The following is a 14,488-nucleotide window of genomic DNA, read 5'->3' as shown; positions in this document are numbered from 1 at the left end:
GTGCTGAAGTTATAAATGCTTAACTCTCTTTTGGACTTTTTCTATTATTTTCCCCTTTCCCTGTGTAGTTCGCTCCCTTCATTTAACCCTACTAGTGACAATTAACAGCCAGCATAGCAGACACCCAGGATGATGAAAGCAGCAACAACTTTAGTGTCAAACCTGCTAATTAGTAAAGAATCAATTAAATACAGTGGAACCTCGGCTTGTGAGCATAATTCGTTCCGGAAACGTTCTCGCAGTCCAAAGCACTCGTATATCAAAGTGAATTTCCCCATAAGAAATAATGGAAACTCAGATGATTTGTTCCACAACCCAAAACTATTCATACAAAAGTGATTACAGTAATCCCTCACTATATCGCGCTTCGACTTTCACGGCTTCACTCTATCGCGGATTTTATATGTAAGCATATCTAAATATATAACGTGGATTTTTCGCTGCTTTGCAGGATTCTGCCGACAATAGGTCTTTTTACTTCTGGTACATGCTTCCTCAGTTGGTTTGCCCAGTTGATTTCATACAAGGGGCGCTATTGGCGGATGGCTGAGAAGCTACCCAATCAGAGCACGCAGTTAAGTTCCTGTGTGCTGATTGGCTCAGCGACGGAGCACAGAATTCGATTCCGCTGCGTTAACCAGGAAGTCTTGTCTCGCTCATTCAGCATCAACGTGCTCCTGCTACTGCTTCAGGGGCTGTGCCCAAGCGCCAACGGAAGATGCTAACGATTTCCAAAAAGGTAAAAGTTTTGGATATGTTGAACGAAGGGAACAGCTACACCGCTGCAGGACGTCATTACGGAATCAATGAGTCCACGATTCTTTTTTATTTAAAAAGGAGGAAAAGAATATAAGATCTTTGGCCGCAGTGTCCTTTAACCAGGGCACAAAACGAGTTGTAAGTGGATGTAATAAGGCGGTAGTCCGGATGGAATCTGCTTTAGGGATCTGGATTGAAGAACAACGGCGGTGCTACACAATCACCTGAAGAGGCTCCTTTAGAAGAGCTGTAACGCTCTCCTTTGTTGTGCAGTAAAATTAAACTCATCGTTATCGGACAAGTCGTAGTGTCATTGTTGGTGAGTAACATAATTAATTTTCTACGTACAGCACTTATTACATGTACATAGTTTAGTATCACTGTTCACACATTTTACTGTATACAATTTTTCTTGCATTCTACGTATTTATTACTGGTGGCCTGCCTGTCGTAATGGCTGTAACATATGTGATATCGGAGACGCTCGATATCTTTAAAATACAGTAATATTTAGGTTTTACTGTATACTTCGCGGATTTTCACCTTTCGCGGGGGGTTCTCTAAACGCAACCCCCGCGATCGAGGAGGGATTACTGTAATACAAAATATAAAGTAAAAATACATAAAACAAATTAACCTGCACTTTATCTTTGAAAAGAATCATGGCTGGTGTGAGTGAGTTTCTAAACTCTTGTGGGATTCCACCCAAGAAGAGCGTCCCAAAGCAACCACAGTCTCCCAGCGCTGTAGCAGTTCGCTGTAAAAGTGAATCCAAAAAGATCGTTAACATGCTATAAGCGCCTGCCATCGATGGGTGATACAAGGAACAAGAAACATTATAAATGCGCAGGGCACAGTACTACTTGGCCACGGCCCTGCCTGACTGCTGTGTCTGTGTATAGGAGAGCGGCAGATCCCGCTACAATAAATAAAAGCGCTGTTGCTGTTTCAAGCTGAATAAAGCTGGTGTTGCTAAAGTACTGAGACTCAGCTTCGTGTTTTGGGGTGCAAGGCGGGGACTCGCACGTCACAGCACACACACACACACACACAGTCACAATGCTGTAGTAAACCGTATACACTCGTACGGATGTTGACTATATGAGTGAGGCACGCCGACTCAGACGGAGAATAGCAGACGATTACCCACAATCCCACAGCGAGAGAGAGAGAAGAACCATCAGCTCGGTTGTGATCACATGACGCTCAGCAGACAAAGTGTTTCCATACTACTCGTATTGCAAGACTTCGCTCATTTATCAAGTCAAAATTTATGAAAAATTTTAGCTTGTCTTGCAAAACACTCGTAAAACAAGTTACTCGCAAACTGAGGTTCCACTGTAATTAGAACACGTGGAAAAGCAGAATGAAAATTAGGTTGAAAATACAGTTAACAACTTAAAAAGACTACATGTTCCTCATATTACTGCTTATTACATTTTAATAAAAATCTACCAAACTTAGTTTTGATTCCAAAATTGACTCCAAAACACAGAAACTGGGAAATAAGGACTCACTTAATTAGGCTAAGAGTCCAATGAAAAACGGAAGTTGGTTGAAACAAAAACCTGCAGCCACAGAGGGTCCCCAGGACTGAGTTTGGGAACGACGGCTCTAGTGCATTGATTAAATTGTGAAACGTGACCTTGAGGACAACCATGAAAAGGGGAAAGTGAAGACAGGAAGTACTTGAAAGGGTCCTGGATGTCTGCAGTATATTGCAGAGTCCAGTACTTTAAGTAGATGCCAAGCCAACCTTTAAAAAGTTTAAATTTGCATAGTGTTGTACTTATTTATTTATTCATTACTCTCCATTTCAAATTATTTCAAATTATAAAATGCGTTTTTCATTCCAACAGATGGCACATTACAGACATTTGTTGTAATAAAATGCTTTGCATTTTTTATTCCGACAACTGGTGCATTACAAACATATGTACTGATTAAAGGCATTGAATTTTTCATTCCAACAGCTGGCACATCACAAATATTTACAGTAATGCATTGCATTTTTAATTCCAACAGATGGTACATCACAGACATTTGTTGTAATAAAATGCTTTGCATTTTTTATTCCGACAACTGGTGCATTACAAACATATGTACTAATTAAAGGCATTGAATTTTTCATTCCAACAGCTGGCACATCACAAATATTTACAGTAATGCATTGCATTTTTCATTCCAACAGATGGCACATCACAGACATTTGTTATAATAAAATGCTTTGCCATTTTTATTCTGACAACTGGTGCATTACAGACATATGTACTGATTAAAGGCATTGAATTTTTCATTCCAACAGATGGCGCATCACAAATATTTACAGTAATGCATTGCATTTTTCATTCGAACAGATGGCACATCACAGACATTTGTTGTAATAAAATGCTTTGCCAATGTTATTCTGACAACTGGTGCATTACAGACATATGTACTGATTAAAGGCATTGAATTTTTCATTCCAACAGATGGCGCATCACAAATATTTACAGTAATTAAATGCATTGTGTTTTTCATTTCAGCAGATGGCGCATCACAAATATTGTTTTCATGAATCCCATACCAAGTGGAATATAACAGAGTCGTAGCAATTGAATGGAGACACAGACACTTGTCCTTTTATTACGGTAGAAGATATACAGCATTTGAGAGAACTCAATTGTAGTGTAAAATTTGTTATTCGATTAATCTATTCGATACAAACACTGTCACTTGTATACCCTAAGATACACACATATCTTCCACAAATGAAAACAAAATACAGAAATGACTGTACTGCTATTTTATATGTCTGTATGGCACATAGCATCTTGGGATACTGTGTGTTGGAGAAAGGTGTGATGTAAACCCAAGTGTGTGAGCGGGCCTGACAAGTGTTGTTGGCTGTTGGTTTGCGCTGCTGTCACTTGTCTGTGAGAGACATGTAAGAAAGAATCACATTGGACTTTGTCTACGCGACTATCAGTTTCAACACAACAGAACCACTGACTCGAATGTTCAGCCCAGAGGAAATCATCTACCCTCACTTTTCTCTCTGTGTACAAGTACAGTATTCACAGCAATCGAACCCCCTAAAGGCTCTAGGGAGGATGCAGAGACGATGAAGCCTTGTGGTTTCAGGACTAGCTCCTTCAGCCACACTGTTGACTCATTCCTAAGAGTGGCAAAGATAGTTTTTTGTAATTATTAATTTGCCATTTTATAACTAATGTGGAATTTTGTGATAAATGGTGTCATGTCCCTGAGAAAGATTTACTCACAAACTCTCCTGCCTTTTGTTGTCTTTCAGTTCCTGGTAGACCAGCGCTGTCCATCCGGCAGAATTCTGAAAATACCGCCTTGGTTCAGTGGCAGCCTGCCATTCATCCAGCTGTTCAAGTCCTGGGCTACCGCCTGCAGTTTGGACGTAAAGACGTCACACCTTTGGCCACACTGGAGTTCACCCCACAGGAGCTAGAGTACACCGTCAGTAACATCCACAAGGGGGCCACCTACATCTTCAGATTGTCAGCTGTGAGTCGCTCCGGCTTGGGGGAGGAAGCTGTTCAGGAACTGACCGTCCCAGAGGAGGTCCCTAAGGGTTACCCCCGAATCTCTGAGAGTCATAATATCAGCTGCTGCTCCGTCGAGTTTGTCTGGCTCCCTCCGGTACTTGCAGAGAGAAATGGGGTCATAACTGAATATACGGTGGCCTACAAGGAGTCAGGGAGCTCCGGTCCGCCTTTGGAAATGACTGTGGCTGCTTCTGAGACCAGCTTGACCTTAAACAGCCTTAAACCCGACTCTGCGTATGACGTCAAAATCCGTGCACACACCAGTGTAGGTCCCGGGCCCTATAGTCCTTCATTCCAGTATCGGACCATGCCGCTGGAGAAAGGTAATGCTGACCTACTTGTTGTTTTTGGGGGGAAAAGGCTGGGAATGCTCACTTCAGAAAATGCAAGGTATTGTAAAATTCAGTAAAGCAGATAAGTCCTCAGTGCGTTCACCTGAATGGCGGAGGGTTCCCTACCAAAAGGTAAGTTGGTTTCAGGCGCTCTTCAGACACTCTGAAAGCCCCACAAGTGCCGCCGCTGACACTAAGGTGGGCTTTGGGAGTGGGTCCGTCGAGCATTGACTAGGCATGACATTCAGACCCATGCTGGGAATGGCTCTGGGCATGCTCCGATTTCTAATAAAATGTTCATTTTGGAAGCGCTGCCCCCTATGGGTCGTAGATGAAATGAGGGTGGGAGCTCGGCTTCATGAATAATCCCAGAATTCAACTGGTGATGCCGTTTGTACGTGAAATTTTTTAGCATACTGTCATGTAGAAAAGCAAGAGCTTCCAGAATAGACATTTTACTTTGGAAAAAAAAATGAAACCGTATGGACATGTGTTTGCGTGTTTCGCCATCTGTCTCCAAATCCATTTTTGCCAGTGTTGTAAAATTCCCTCCCCTACACTTTTTCATCTCTCATCATGGACACAGTGAAAGTGATGCAGGCTCACAATCCTTAGCTGTAGGAGACAGGGAAGCAGGTCTTAGTGGTTACCTTAATACTGCCAGGGGGAACGGTGGTCTTTATTTGGTGGGTTAGTGTTTTGCATCTGTTAAGCTTTTTCCTTTCTTTTCTTTTTTTTTAATACCGAGTAGATGCCCCCAAGTATTTCAAGGTCAAGCTCTCAATGAAGACATCAGTCCTTCTGACTTGGGAGTTTCCAGCCAACCGTGGACCTTATGCCTGCAAGGTGAGTGAAATACCCCAAGTCTATGGGTGTACCCGGGTGTGGGTGGTCGTAAGTCGCTTTTGGACATAAGAACATGCGTAAGAAATTTGACAAACCATTCAGCCCATCAAGCCCCTTTGTTTAGCTAATGCCTAAGCTGGCTTTAAATGTTAACCCCTTGTTGCCTAAATTTATTTACAATTATGTATAGACGGTGGCACAGGAGACAGAGCTAGAAGTGGCAGAGTTAAACATGTTAATAATTGCATTGGGTGTGACGAGGATGGACAGGATTAGAAATGAGGACATTAGAGGGTCAGCTCAGGTTGGACGGTTGGGAGACAAAGTCAGAGAGGTGTGAGATTGTGTTGGTTTGGACCATGTGCAGAGGAGAGATGCTGGGTATAATGAGAGAAGGGTGCTAAGGATAGAGCTGCCAGGTGAGGGGAGAAGAGGAAAGCCTAAGAGAAGGTTTATGGATGTGGTGAGAGAGGACATGCAGGTGATGGGGGTGACAGAGCAAGATGCAGAGGACAGAAAGTTATGAAAGAAGATGACCCGCTGTGGCAACCCCTAACAGGAGCAGACGAAAGAAGAAGAAGAACGTATGAAAAAAGAAATTATTTGTGTTTTTGCTATCAAGCAGATGCTACATTAGTAATAATAATAATTCTTTATATTTATATAGCGCTTTTCTCACTACTCAAAGTGCTTAGCAATTGCAGGTTAAGGGTTTTGCTTGAGGGCCCAACAGAGCAGAGTCCCTTTTGGCATTTTACGGGATTTGAACCAGCAGCCTTCCGATTGCCAGTGCAGATCCTTAGCCTCAGAGCCACCACTCCGCCTAAAGAATTAAGGAGAAGGTTCTAGCTGCAGCTTGCAATACCTATGACATAGATCAGGTAATGCCCACAACAAAACGCCCTTTGACTCAGATAACCTTCCTACGACCCTAATCTTAACCATAGTGTAACGGGGCCCTAATGCTAATCATAGTCTAATGCGATGGGTGTTACGTGACTGACATTGAGGGCGTTTTGTGATGTTGGGGCGTTACGTAACTGACCTCATAGGTACTGCGGTCTGCAATTACACTCTGTTGAGATTAAGTGGAGATTGTTCATTTGAATATAGCACACAAGCAAACAATAAGCTTGTACGTATTTTTATCTTACCACAACTTACCTTAGATTTGAGACAATTTCTCAAAATTAGTAGCCAAAATCCATATGCATGGCCACACCAACACTTCTCTTCCATCAGGCGGATGTAGTTTCTACTACGACTGCTAGATGGTGTGACCAGTGCTTCCAATACGATCCTTGGTACGTATCGAATACGCATTAACTGGCATTGGCGGGATACATACTCCACCTCAGCTGCATTCAGGCCGGAAGCAGTTTCAAGCAATTTCGTGACAATCATCCACAAGGGGTAAAGAAAAAAAAAATTCTTAATTGTCCCAAAATACATCAAAAATGCCACTCTTGGGAAAGGAAACAGCAAACGTCAGGTGTGAGAGAACATCCAGAAAATCACATTGTCTGAGTATTGAGATGAACTTTTGTTATTGACCAAATACTTTTTTTCCACCATAATTTGCAAATAAATTCTTCAGAAATCAGACAATGTGATTTGCTGGATTTTTTTTTCTCATTTTGTCTCTCATAGTTGAGGTATACCTATGATGAAAATTACAGGCCTCTCTCATCTTTTTAAGTGGGAGAACTTGCACAATTGGTGGCTGACTAAATACTTTTTTGCCCCACTGTATACGGTAAGTAGAGAATCTGACTGGTTTTAGTTTAGTTTACTACACTTATATATGTGTTCAGATGACCCCCGAAATTCACGGGCATTACGTTCCTAGAGCACCCACGAATTGTGAAAAACCGCAGATTTTGGATGTGGTCAAAAAAATGCCTATAAATGCCTATTTTTATAGTTTAAACCCTAAATATGCCCCCATAACACTTTCATTTCATTTCAAACTCTGCTTAATACATTGCCCTAAAAAAAGAATGTAAATGTATACTGTACAGTACTGTACCACTATTTCTCCCGCAGTGCTAGAATGTAAAATACCGATGTTACTGCTATATGTACTGTAATTCATGCAAGCATGATCTCTTTGGTATAAGTACGGTAAATACTTAATAATTTAATTTAATAAAAATACAGTAAAATGTACGGGTACTCACCAATAATGAATGATATTGATTGAAGATGATGATGATGAATTAGCTGTGCAATACGATGAAGGTATGTAATGAAGATAATGACTGCACAGTAAAGCAGAGGATTTACAGCTCCCGGGCGGCTACTGCGACATAACTTTTTAGTTTCAGGAGCAAATCCAGTAGTTCAGCCTTCTCCTGAAGTGTCTTAAACTTTTTTTGGCGCTTAGGTTCATTGCCATAAGCCTTAGAAGGTGCAGGGCGTTTGGGTGGCATCTTAGGACTCTAAGAAGAACAAAACGAAAAACACGAGAACGTTCAGCGAAACACTCAAGAGAGAGCTACACGCGGCCAACTACTATAATACAGGAATGCTGTGCTGCATCTGCCGGAGAGGCATCACAGAGCAGCAGCAGCCAATCAGCAGCAAGAAGAAATGAATAACGCTCTCGGATTGGCTACTTTCACCTTCACAAGCGGCGTTTTCCTCTACGGTTGCTTTGTGTTCTCTCTACAGTACAGTATTGCCACGAAAAAACACATCAAAAAATTGCAGAGGATATTTGCGGTTTCTGCTAACAATTATTAGTTAGGTTCTAAGGAAAAATCCACGAACGACTGAGGCCGCGAATTCTGACCCCTTACTTTGCGGGGGTCTACTGTATACGTTCTTTCTGCACTACTCATTGAGACAGAAAGTGAAAGTAAAGCTTCACTTGGGTAGTTGCAATGGCTCAGTTTCAGCTGAAACATCAACACAGCCCACTCACCATTTCACACAGCCCTCCCAACACAGGCCCTGCTATAAAGTCTGCCCAATTCACACATCGTTGTTGAACTGGAATGCGTCACTCCATTCTGACCAATTTTGGCATTGCCTGTTACACCGGATGCTGAGCTTAAAATTTTAAAGTGCATGCTTTCTTAATAGACATTCACTAAATGTCATTTTTAAATTTCCTAAATGCATCAAGCCTTTTACAATAGCATAAAAAAAATTTGTTCGGGTTTCAAAATGAATATCTCTATTTACCCAAAGAGCAACAATCTGAAGGCAACACTGGGAAAAGCTGGCATTCGAGCCCAAATGACATCTCAACACATCCCCCTTCCCAGCTTGCGCCAAGCCATTCTTATTCACTAAGAAATTGGCAGTAGACGCCCGATGGCAAGTGCCAGCCTCTGTCACTGCCATCTGCTGTCCCCACTTTCTCATCCCACAGACTGGAGGCTGTTAGTACGAAGAAAAGGGAGCCATCTAGGCAGAATTTCTCAACAAAAGCTCTTCATCCTGTTCCATATGGCGAAAACGTGAATGGCCTGAGCTCAGCAGCCTCTTCGTATTTGAGGCCTCACCAATCCGCATCTCTTATATTCACATATTACAGCTGAGAAGAGGAGACTCATATCAAGGCTTCCTTGTAACACAACTGGTATGCTGAGGAATTGTTATGTTTCAGCAATCTTCCATTATTCTGATTATTTTCTACTCTGGATTGTGATTATAGATTGCGTTTTGGGAAGTCTTCTCACAGGATTGCCTTTCAGGCGAATCCTTGTCTGCTGTTCTTAGCGTTTTGCCATATCCTTCTTCGTAATGATTCTTTGGTTTACATTGTCTTTTCAAGCCAAAGATTTTTGTTTTTATTATTTTGGTTTAGAGTGGTCCATTCTGTTATTGATTAGTGGCTAGGACGATAGCACAAAGAGCAAGAGAACTTCAGATTAGTCACCAGAGCAGGCCGAGATCTCCAGTGGCCTGTCCCAAATAGCCTCACCCCAAACCAGCTAGCAAACCTCCCCCTGCGAACAAGCTATGGCCCAACTAGGCCCAAAAATGGGGAATCTGACATTCAAAGTTCAAAATGTATTTAAAGTTCCAAAATATCTTAATTGCCTCTCATTGGAAAGGTGATTTAAAAAACAATGTTGTCTTGAAGAGATAACTTAATCCAAAGAATCAATATCAATAAGGATATATCTTGAAAAATTGAAAAGAAGGTAAGAAAATGCTCTGAAGAGCAAGCAAGGAGTTGCCTAAAAGGGCAATCTGGTGAAAACATGGCCTATAACACAATCTATAATTTTAATCTGGAAACCAGAATAGAAAATAATCAGAAACATCTGTATGAAGAGGAATAAACAAATGATGTCCCAAGAGGCAATCCATAATCCGATTCCAATAACCAGAGCAGAAAATAATCAGAAAAAAAAAAAAACAGAAAATCCAACATTAGAACACTCTGGACAAGAACAGACCATTCAGCCCAACAAAGCTCGCCAGTCCTGTCCACTTATTTCTTCTAGAAAAACATCAAGTTAAGTTTTGAAAGTCCTTAAAGTCTTACTGTCTACCACTCTACTTATTCCAAGTGTCTATTGTTCTTTGTGTAAAGAAAAACTTCCAAATGTTTGTGTGAAATTTCCCCTTCACAAGTTTCCAACTGTGTCCCTGTGTTCTTTGATGAGCTCATTTTAAAATCACCATCTCGATCCACTGGACTAATTCACTTCATAATTGTAAACACTCAGTCAGGTCTCCTCTTAATCTCCTATAAAGATAGATAGATAGATAGATAGATAGATAGATAGATAGATAGATAGATAGATAGATAGATAGATAGATAGATAGATAGATAGATAGATAGATAGAGATAGATAGATAGATAGATAGATAGATAGATAGATAGATAGATAGATAGATAGATAGATAGATAGATAGATACTTTATTAATCCCAGGGGGAAATTCACATACTCCAGCAGCAAAAAATATTAAATTAAAGAGTAATAAAAAAATGCAGGTAAAAAACAGACAATAACTTGAATAATGTTCAACGTTTACCCCCTCTGGTGGAATTGAAGAGTCGCATAGTTTGGGGGAGGAATGATCTTCTCAGTCTGTCAGTGGAGCAGGACAGTGACAGCAGTCTGTCGCTGAAACTGCTCCTCTGTCTGGAGATGACACTGTTTAATGGATGTACGACCCCATTCCCAAGTTTCAAACAATCCTTGACTAACCTACTCATACACCTCCACAATACATCGGTGCCCCTCCAGTTCAGATGTAAACTGTCACGGTAGAACAGGTCCCACCTGTTCCAAAAGGAGTCCTAATGCCCCATAAACCTACAAACTTCTAGATAGATAGATAGATAGATAGATAGATAGATAGATAGATAGATAGATAGATAGATAGATAGATAGATAGATAGATAGATAGATAGATAGATAGATAGATAGATAGATAGATAGATAGATAGATAGATAGATACTTTATTAATCCCCAAGGGGAAATTCCCATACTCCAGCAGCAGCATACTGATAATAAACAATATTAAATTAAAGAGTGATAACAATGCAGGTATAACAGACAATAACTTTTTATAATGTTAACGTTTACCCCCCCGGGTGGAACTGAAGAGTCGCATAGTGTGATGGAGGAACGATCTCCTCAGTCTGTCAGTGGAGCAGGACGGTGACAGCAGTCTGTCGCTGAAGCTGCTCCTCTGTCTGGAGATGATCCTCTTCAGTTGGATGCAGTGGATTCTCCATGATTGACAGGAGTCTGCTCAGCGCCCGTCGCTCTGCCACAGATGTCAAACTGTCCAGCTCCGTGCCTACAATAGAGCCTGCTTTCCTCACCAGTTTGTCCAGGTGTGAGGCATCCCTCTTCTTTATACTGCCTCCCCAGCACACCACCCGCGTAGAAGAGGGCGCTCGCCACAACCGTCTGATAGAACATCTGCAGCATCTTATTGCAGATGTTGAAGGACGCCAGCCTTCTAAGGAAGTATAGTCGGCTCTGTCCTCTTTTGCACAGAGCATCAGTATTGGCAGTCCAGTCCAATTTATCATCCAGCTGCACTCCCAGGTATTTATAGGTCTGCACCCTCTGCACACAGTCACCTCTGATGATCATGGGGTCCATGAGGGGCCTGGTCCTCCTAAAATCCACCACCAGCTCCTTGGTTTTGCTGGTGTTCACTTCTACCCTGCAGCAAGATTTGAGCCACTTGTTAAGCCTTCTGATCTCCTCAGTCTCACCTGGACTGGTACGTGGCAAAGGCAGAAGGGCTGCCTTGGCAGTTCTGCTCCTCAGCCTGACACCTAACTCTTTGAATTTGGATCGCAGATCCAGCACACTATACTTATGCATGTCATTTGTTCCAACAATGACAACTGGATCCACCCTCGCACCTGCCAAGAAACCCATCCACCCTTCCAGGGAGGTCTCCCACTTGTGCACCCAGAAGGCAATACACCGAAGCTAGCATAGGGCACAAGGCAGGGGCAAATCTCGGAGAGGGTGAACCCACCCACCCACATGGACCAGTTTAACTCTTTGAGTGCTGAATATTTTTTCCAAAAAACAATGGTTCCACTCAGAAATCAACATAAAACGTCTGTTGCTGCATGCTGCGGCTGCCAGTTTGCCAAGAATGTGCAGCAGGCTTGTCGCCAGGCTGTCTTCGCAAGGCTGGGACAGCAGCAGCGATCACGGTCACAGTGCATTACAATCTGGTTTCTACCTCTTATCATTGTTAAGTGGTAGTCCTCCCTGGTGAACATTGTCAGTATAACGACTAGCTGGGGACCGATCAGCTAAAGCTGGAACCTCACATTCGTTTTCGATCACTTGTATCAAAAACTGAGTCCGACAAGTCATAGTCCAGTTCAGAAATAATAGGCAAAATGTCGTCCATGGAGTATTTTGCTTTATGCATTCGCTTTGATCTCTTAGCAGATGTCAGTGCCATTTTTGCCATTGTGTGCGCCTTGCTACTCACGAGAGCACAGGGAATCTCGGTGAAACCAATGAATCTAACTTTCCTTCTAGCAATGAGAGTCCAACTAAAATATAATGGTTGGTTTTGTCACCATTTACAGTTGATTACCATTGTCAACTCCTCCTTTTGACAAAAGTCGACATCAGCCCTGAAAGAATTAATGTTGCCAATTCACCTAACCTGCATGTCTTTAGACAGTGGGAAGAAACCAGAGCACCCAGAGCTAACGCACACAGACAACAGGGAAAACTGGAAACACCCGAGACGGGATACGAAACCCTGGCCTCCTTACTATGAGGCATCAGCGCCAGAGTGCCACCTTAATATGTAAAATATAAAAACAGATCCTATTAAGCAATTCTGTAAAAGTCCATCCATCCTCCTGTCAGCTTTTCATCACGTTTTCCAAGCTAAGAAGGCGATAAATACATTTTAAAAAGTGCACAAGCTGTCCTTTTAAGAACGTTTTCGACATGAGTAGCGTCTCAGACAGTCGCCACATTTCATATAGTTGGGTCTGTGTGATACGTGATTGTAGCTCAGATACGACAAAAGTGACAGGCAGAGTGCAAACACTCAGTCTCATCTCTGTGCATTCCGCAAGGTGACGCTGTCAATATGAAAACCTCAACAAGAGAATTATTTTCATTCAGGCAAATGGTAAGAGGCAGCTGTCTTGCATGCTACTATTCAGGTCACAATAGTGCCACTTAACCTGCTGCCTTAATAACCATTTGTCATTTTAAGGCACATTTTTTAAGGGATGTACAGTATATGTACTGTATCTTCTGTATCTCTGTTTGTTTCTAATACCAGATTGCAAAAATCAGCAGTTTATTCTGGTAGAAGCCAGTCTGCCCAGAATGCCAGTCTATCAAAAGCATACTCGTGTACACACCAACACGCAGCGATAGGCAGACGCGTCGAGAGTTAATCCAAATTGCACATCTTAGGGGTACAGTAGGAGAAAAGAGTGCCTAGAGAAACTCCTCATAATCTCAGAAAACTGTATAAGAACTCCACAAAGAGAGAGATTTGAATCCAAGACAATGCAGCTGTGACACAGAAGTACTAAACGCTGCACCACTATGTGTGGGTGAGTTAACATTTTTTAATGCATTTTTAATTTTTGCTTCCTGCAGATTGAATACAACGGTCATAGTGTGGATGTGGATGCCAGGGCCACCAAAGCATTAATTACAAACTTGCGTCCCAACACAACTTACAGCTTCAAGATGATCATTGGTGAAAACAACATGGGTGGCCTAAGGCATAATATACAGGTGCGGACCGCCCCACAAATTCTGGCCTCCAAACCTGTGCTGAACCGCAAGATCGATGGTGACGGATCCATTAACATTGTGCTGCCTTCATTGGAAACCCTGATACCAGTCAGGTAAGTTTAACTCAAGTCTGGTTAACAATGCCACAGTCTCTGCACATGGAGTCTCCTGTTGGTAGCAGCTGGCATCCATTAAAGGTATCCTAAAACTGAAATTTTCAGCCATTTTCAGTGGTTTACCATTTTTTGAATACTATTAAGAACCTTTGGTCCTTTCCACTGAAATTTTGCAGTAGAGCAAACATTATCACTTGAATATGGTGACGTTAGCAATACTGCTCAGTGAAAAGTGGCCGGCCACCTGGGGATACCTCCATGTGCAAAGGAGAATAACCTTAAATGGAGATTGTGCTGTGAAGAGACAATTGAAAGGAGCACTGCGACACCACTGGAAGCTTTTTATGGCTCAGCTCACACCTTTTCTTTCAGATACTACTACATCGTTGTGGTGCCATTGAAGAAGGTGCGAGGGGTGTTTCTGAAACCCTGGAAGACTCCGGATGATATGAATCTGGAGGATGTGAGTGCTGTTGGTATAATTACAGTTACATGATGTCAAACATAGAGTGCCTTTAATACCTGATTATCTGTTATATAGTGCCTTTTCTATCTGTCTATCTATCATGTAGTGTATCATTTTGTATCTTTATATATTGCCTTTAATTTCATTTATATTTTATTTTTCTATACTGCCTTTCATATCTATTA

The 14,488-nt window shown here is 41.9% G+C and overlaps 1 protein-coding gene across 3 annotated transcripts in view; it reads left to right on the top strand.

Moving 5' to 3' along the window:
- ptprsa (protein tyrosine phosphatase receptor type Sa) overlaps positions 1-14,488 on the top strand; it is a 525,319-nt gene that overhangs the window by 379,004 nt on the left and 131,827 nt on the right. For all 3 annotated transcript variants that reach the window (XM_051934972.1, XM_051934973.1, XM_051934974.1), the window contains 4 exons: positions 4,052-4,639; positions 5,400-5,494; positions 13,581-13,834; positions 14,210-14,300. In XM_051934972.1, coding sequence (XP_051790932.1) covers positions 4,052-4,639; positions 5,400-5,494; positions 13,581-13,834; positions 14,210-14,300 — 1,028 coding nt within the window. The remainder of the gene's footprint in view (positions 1-4,051; positions 4,640-5,399; positions 5,495-13,580; positions 13,835-14,209; positions 14,301-14,488) is intronic.

Source organism: Erpetoichthys calabaricus, chromosome 12 (assembly GCF_900747795.2).
Source record: "Erpetoichthys calabaricus chromosome 12, fErpCal1.3, whole genome shotgun sequence".
Taxonomy (NCBI): Eukaryota; Metazoa; Chordata; class Cladistia; order Polypteriformes; family Polypteridae; genus Erpetoichthys; species Erpetoichthys calabaricus.
This window is presented reverse-complemented; position numbering and strand designations above follow the sequence as displayed.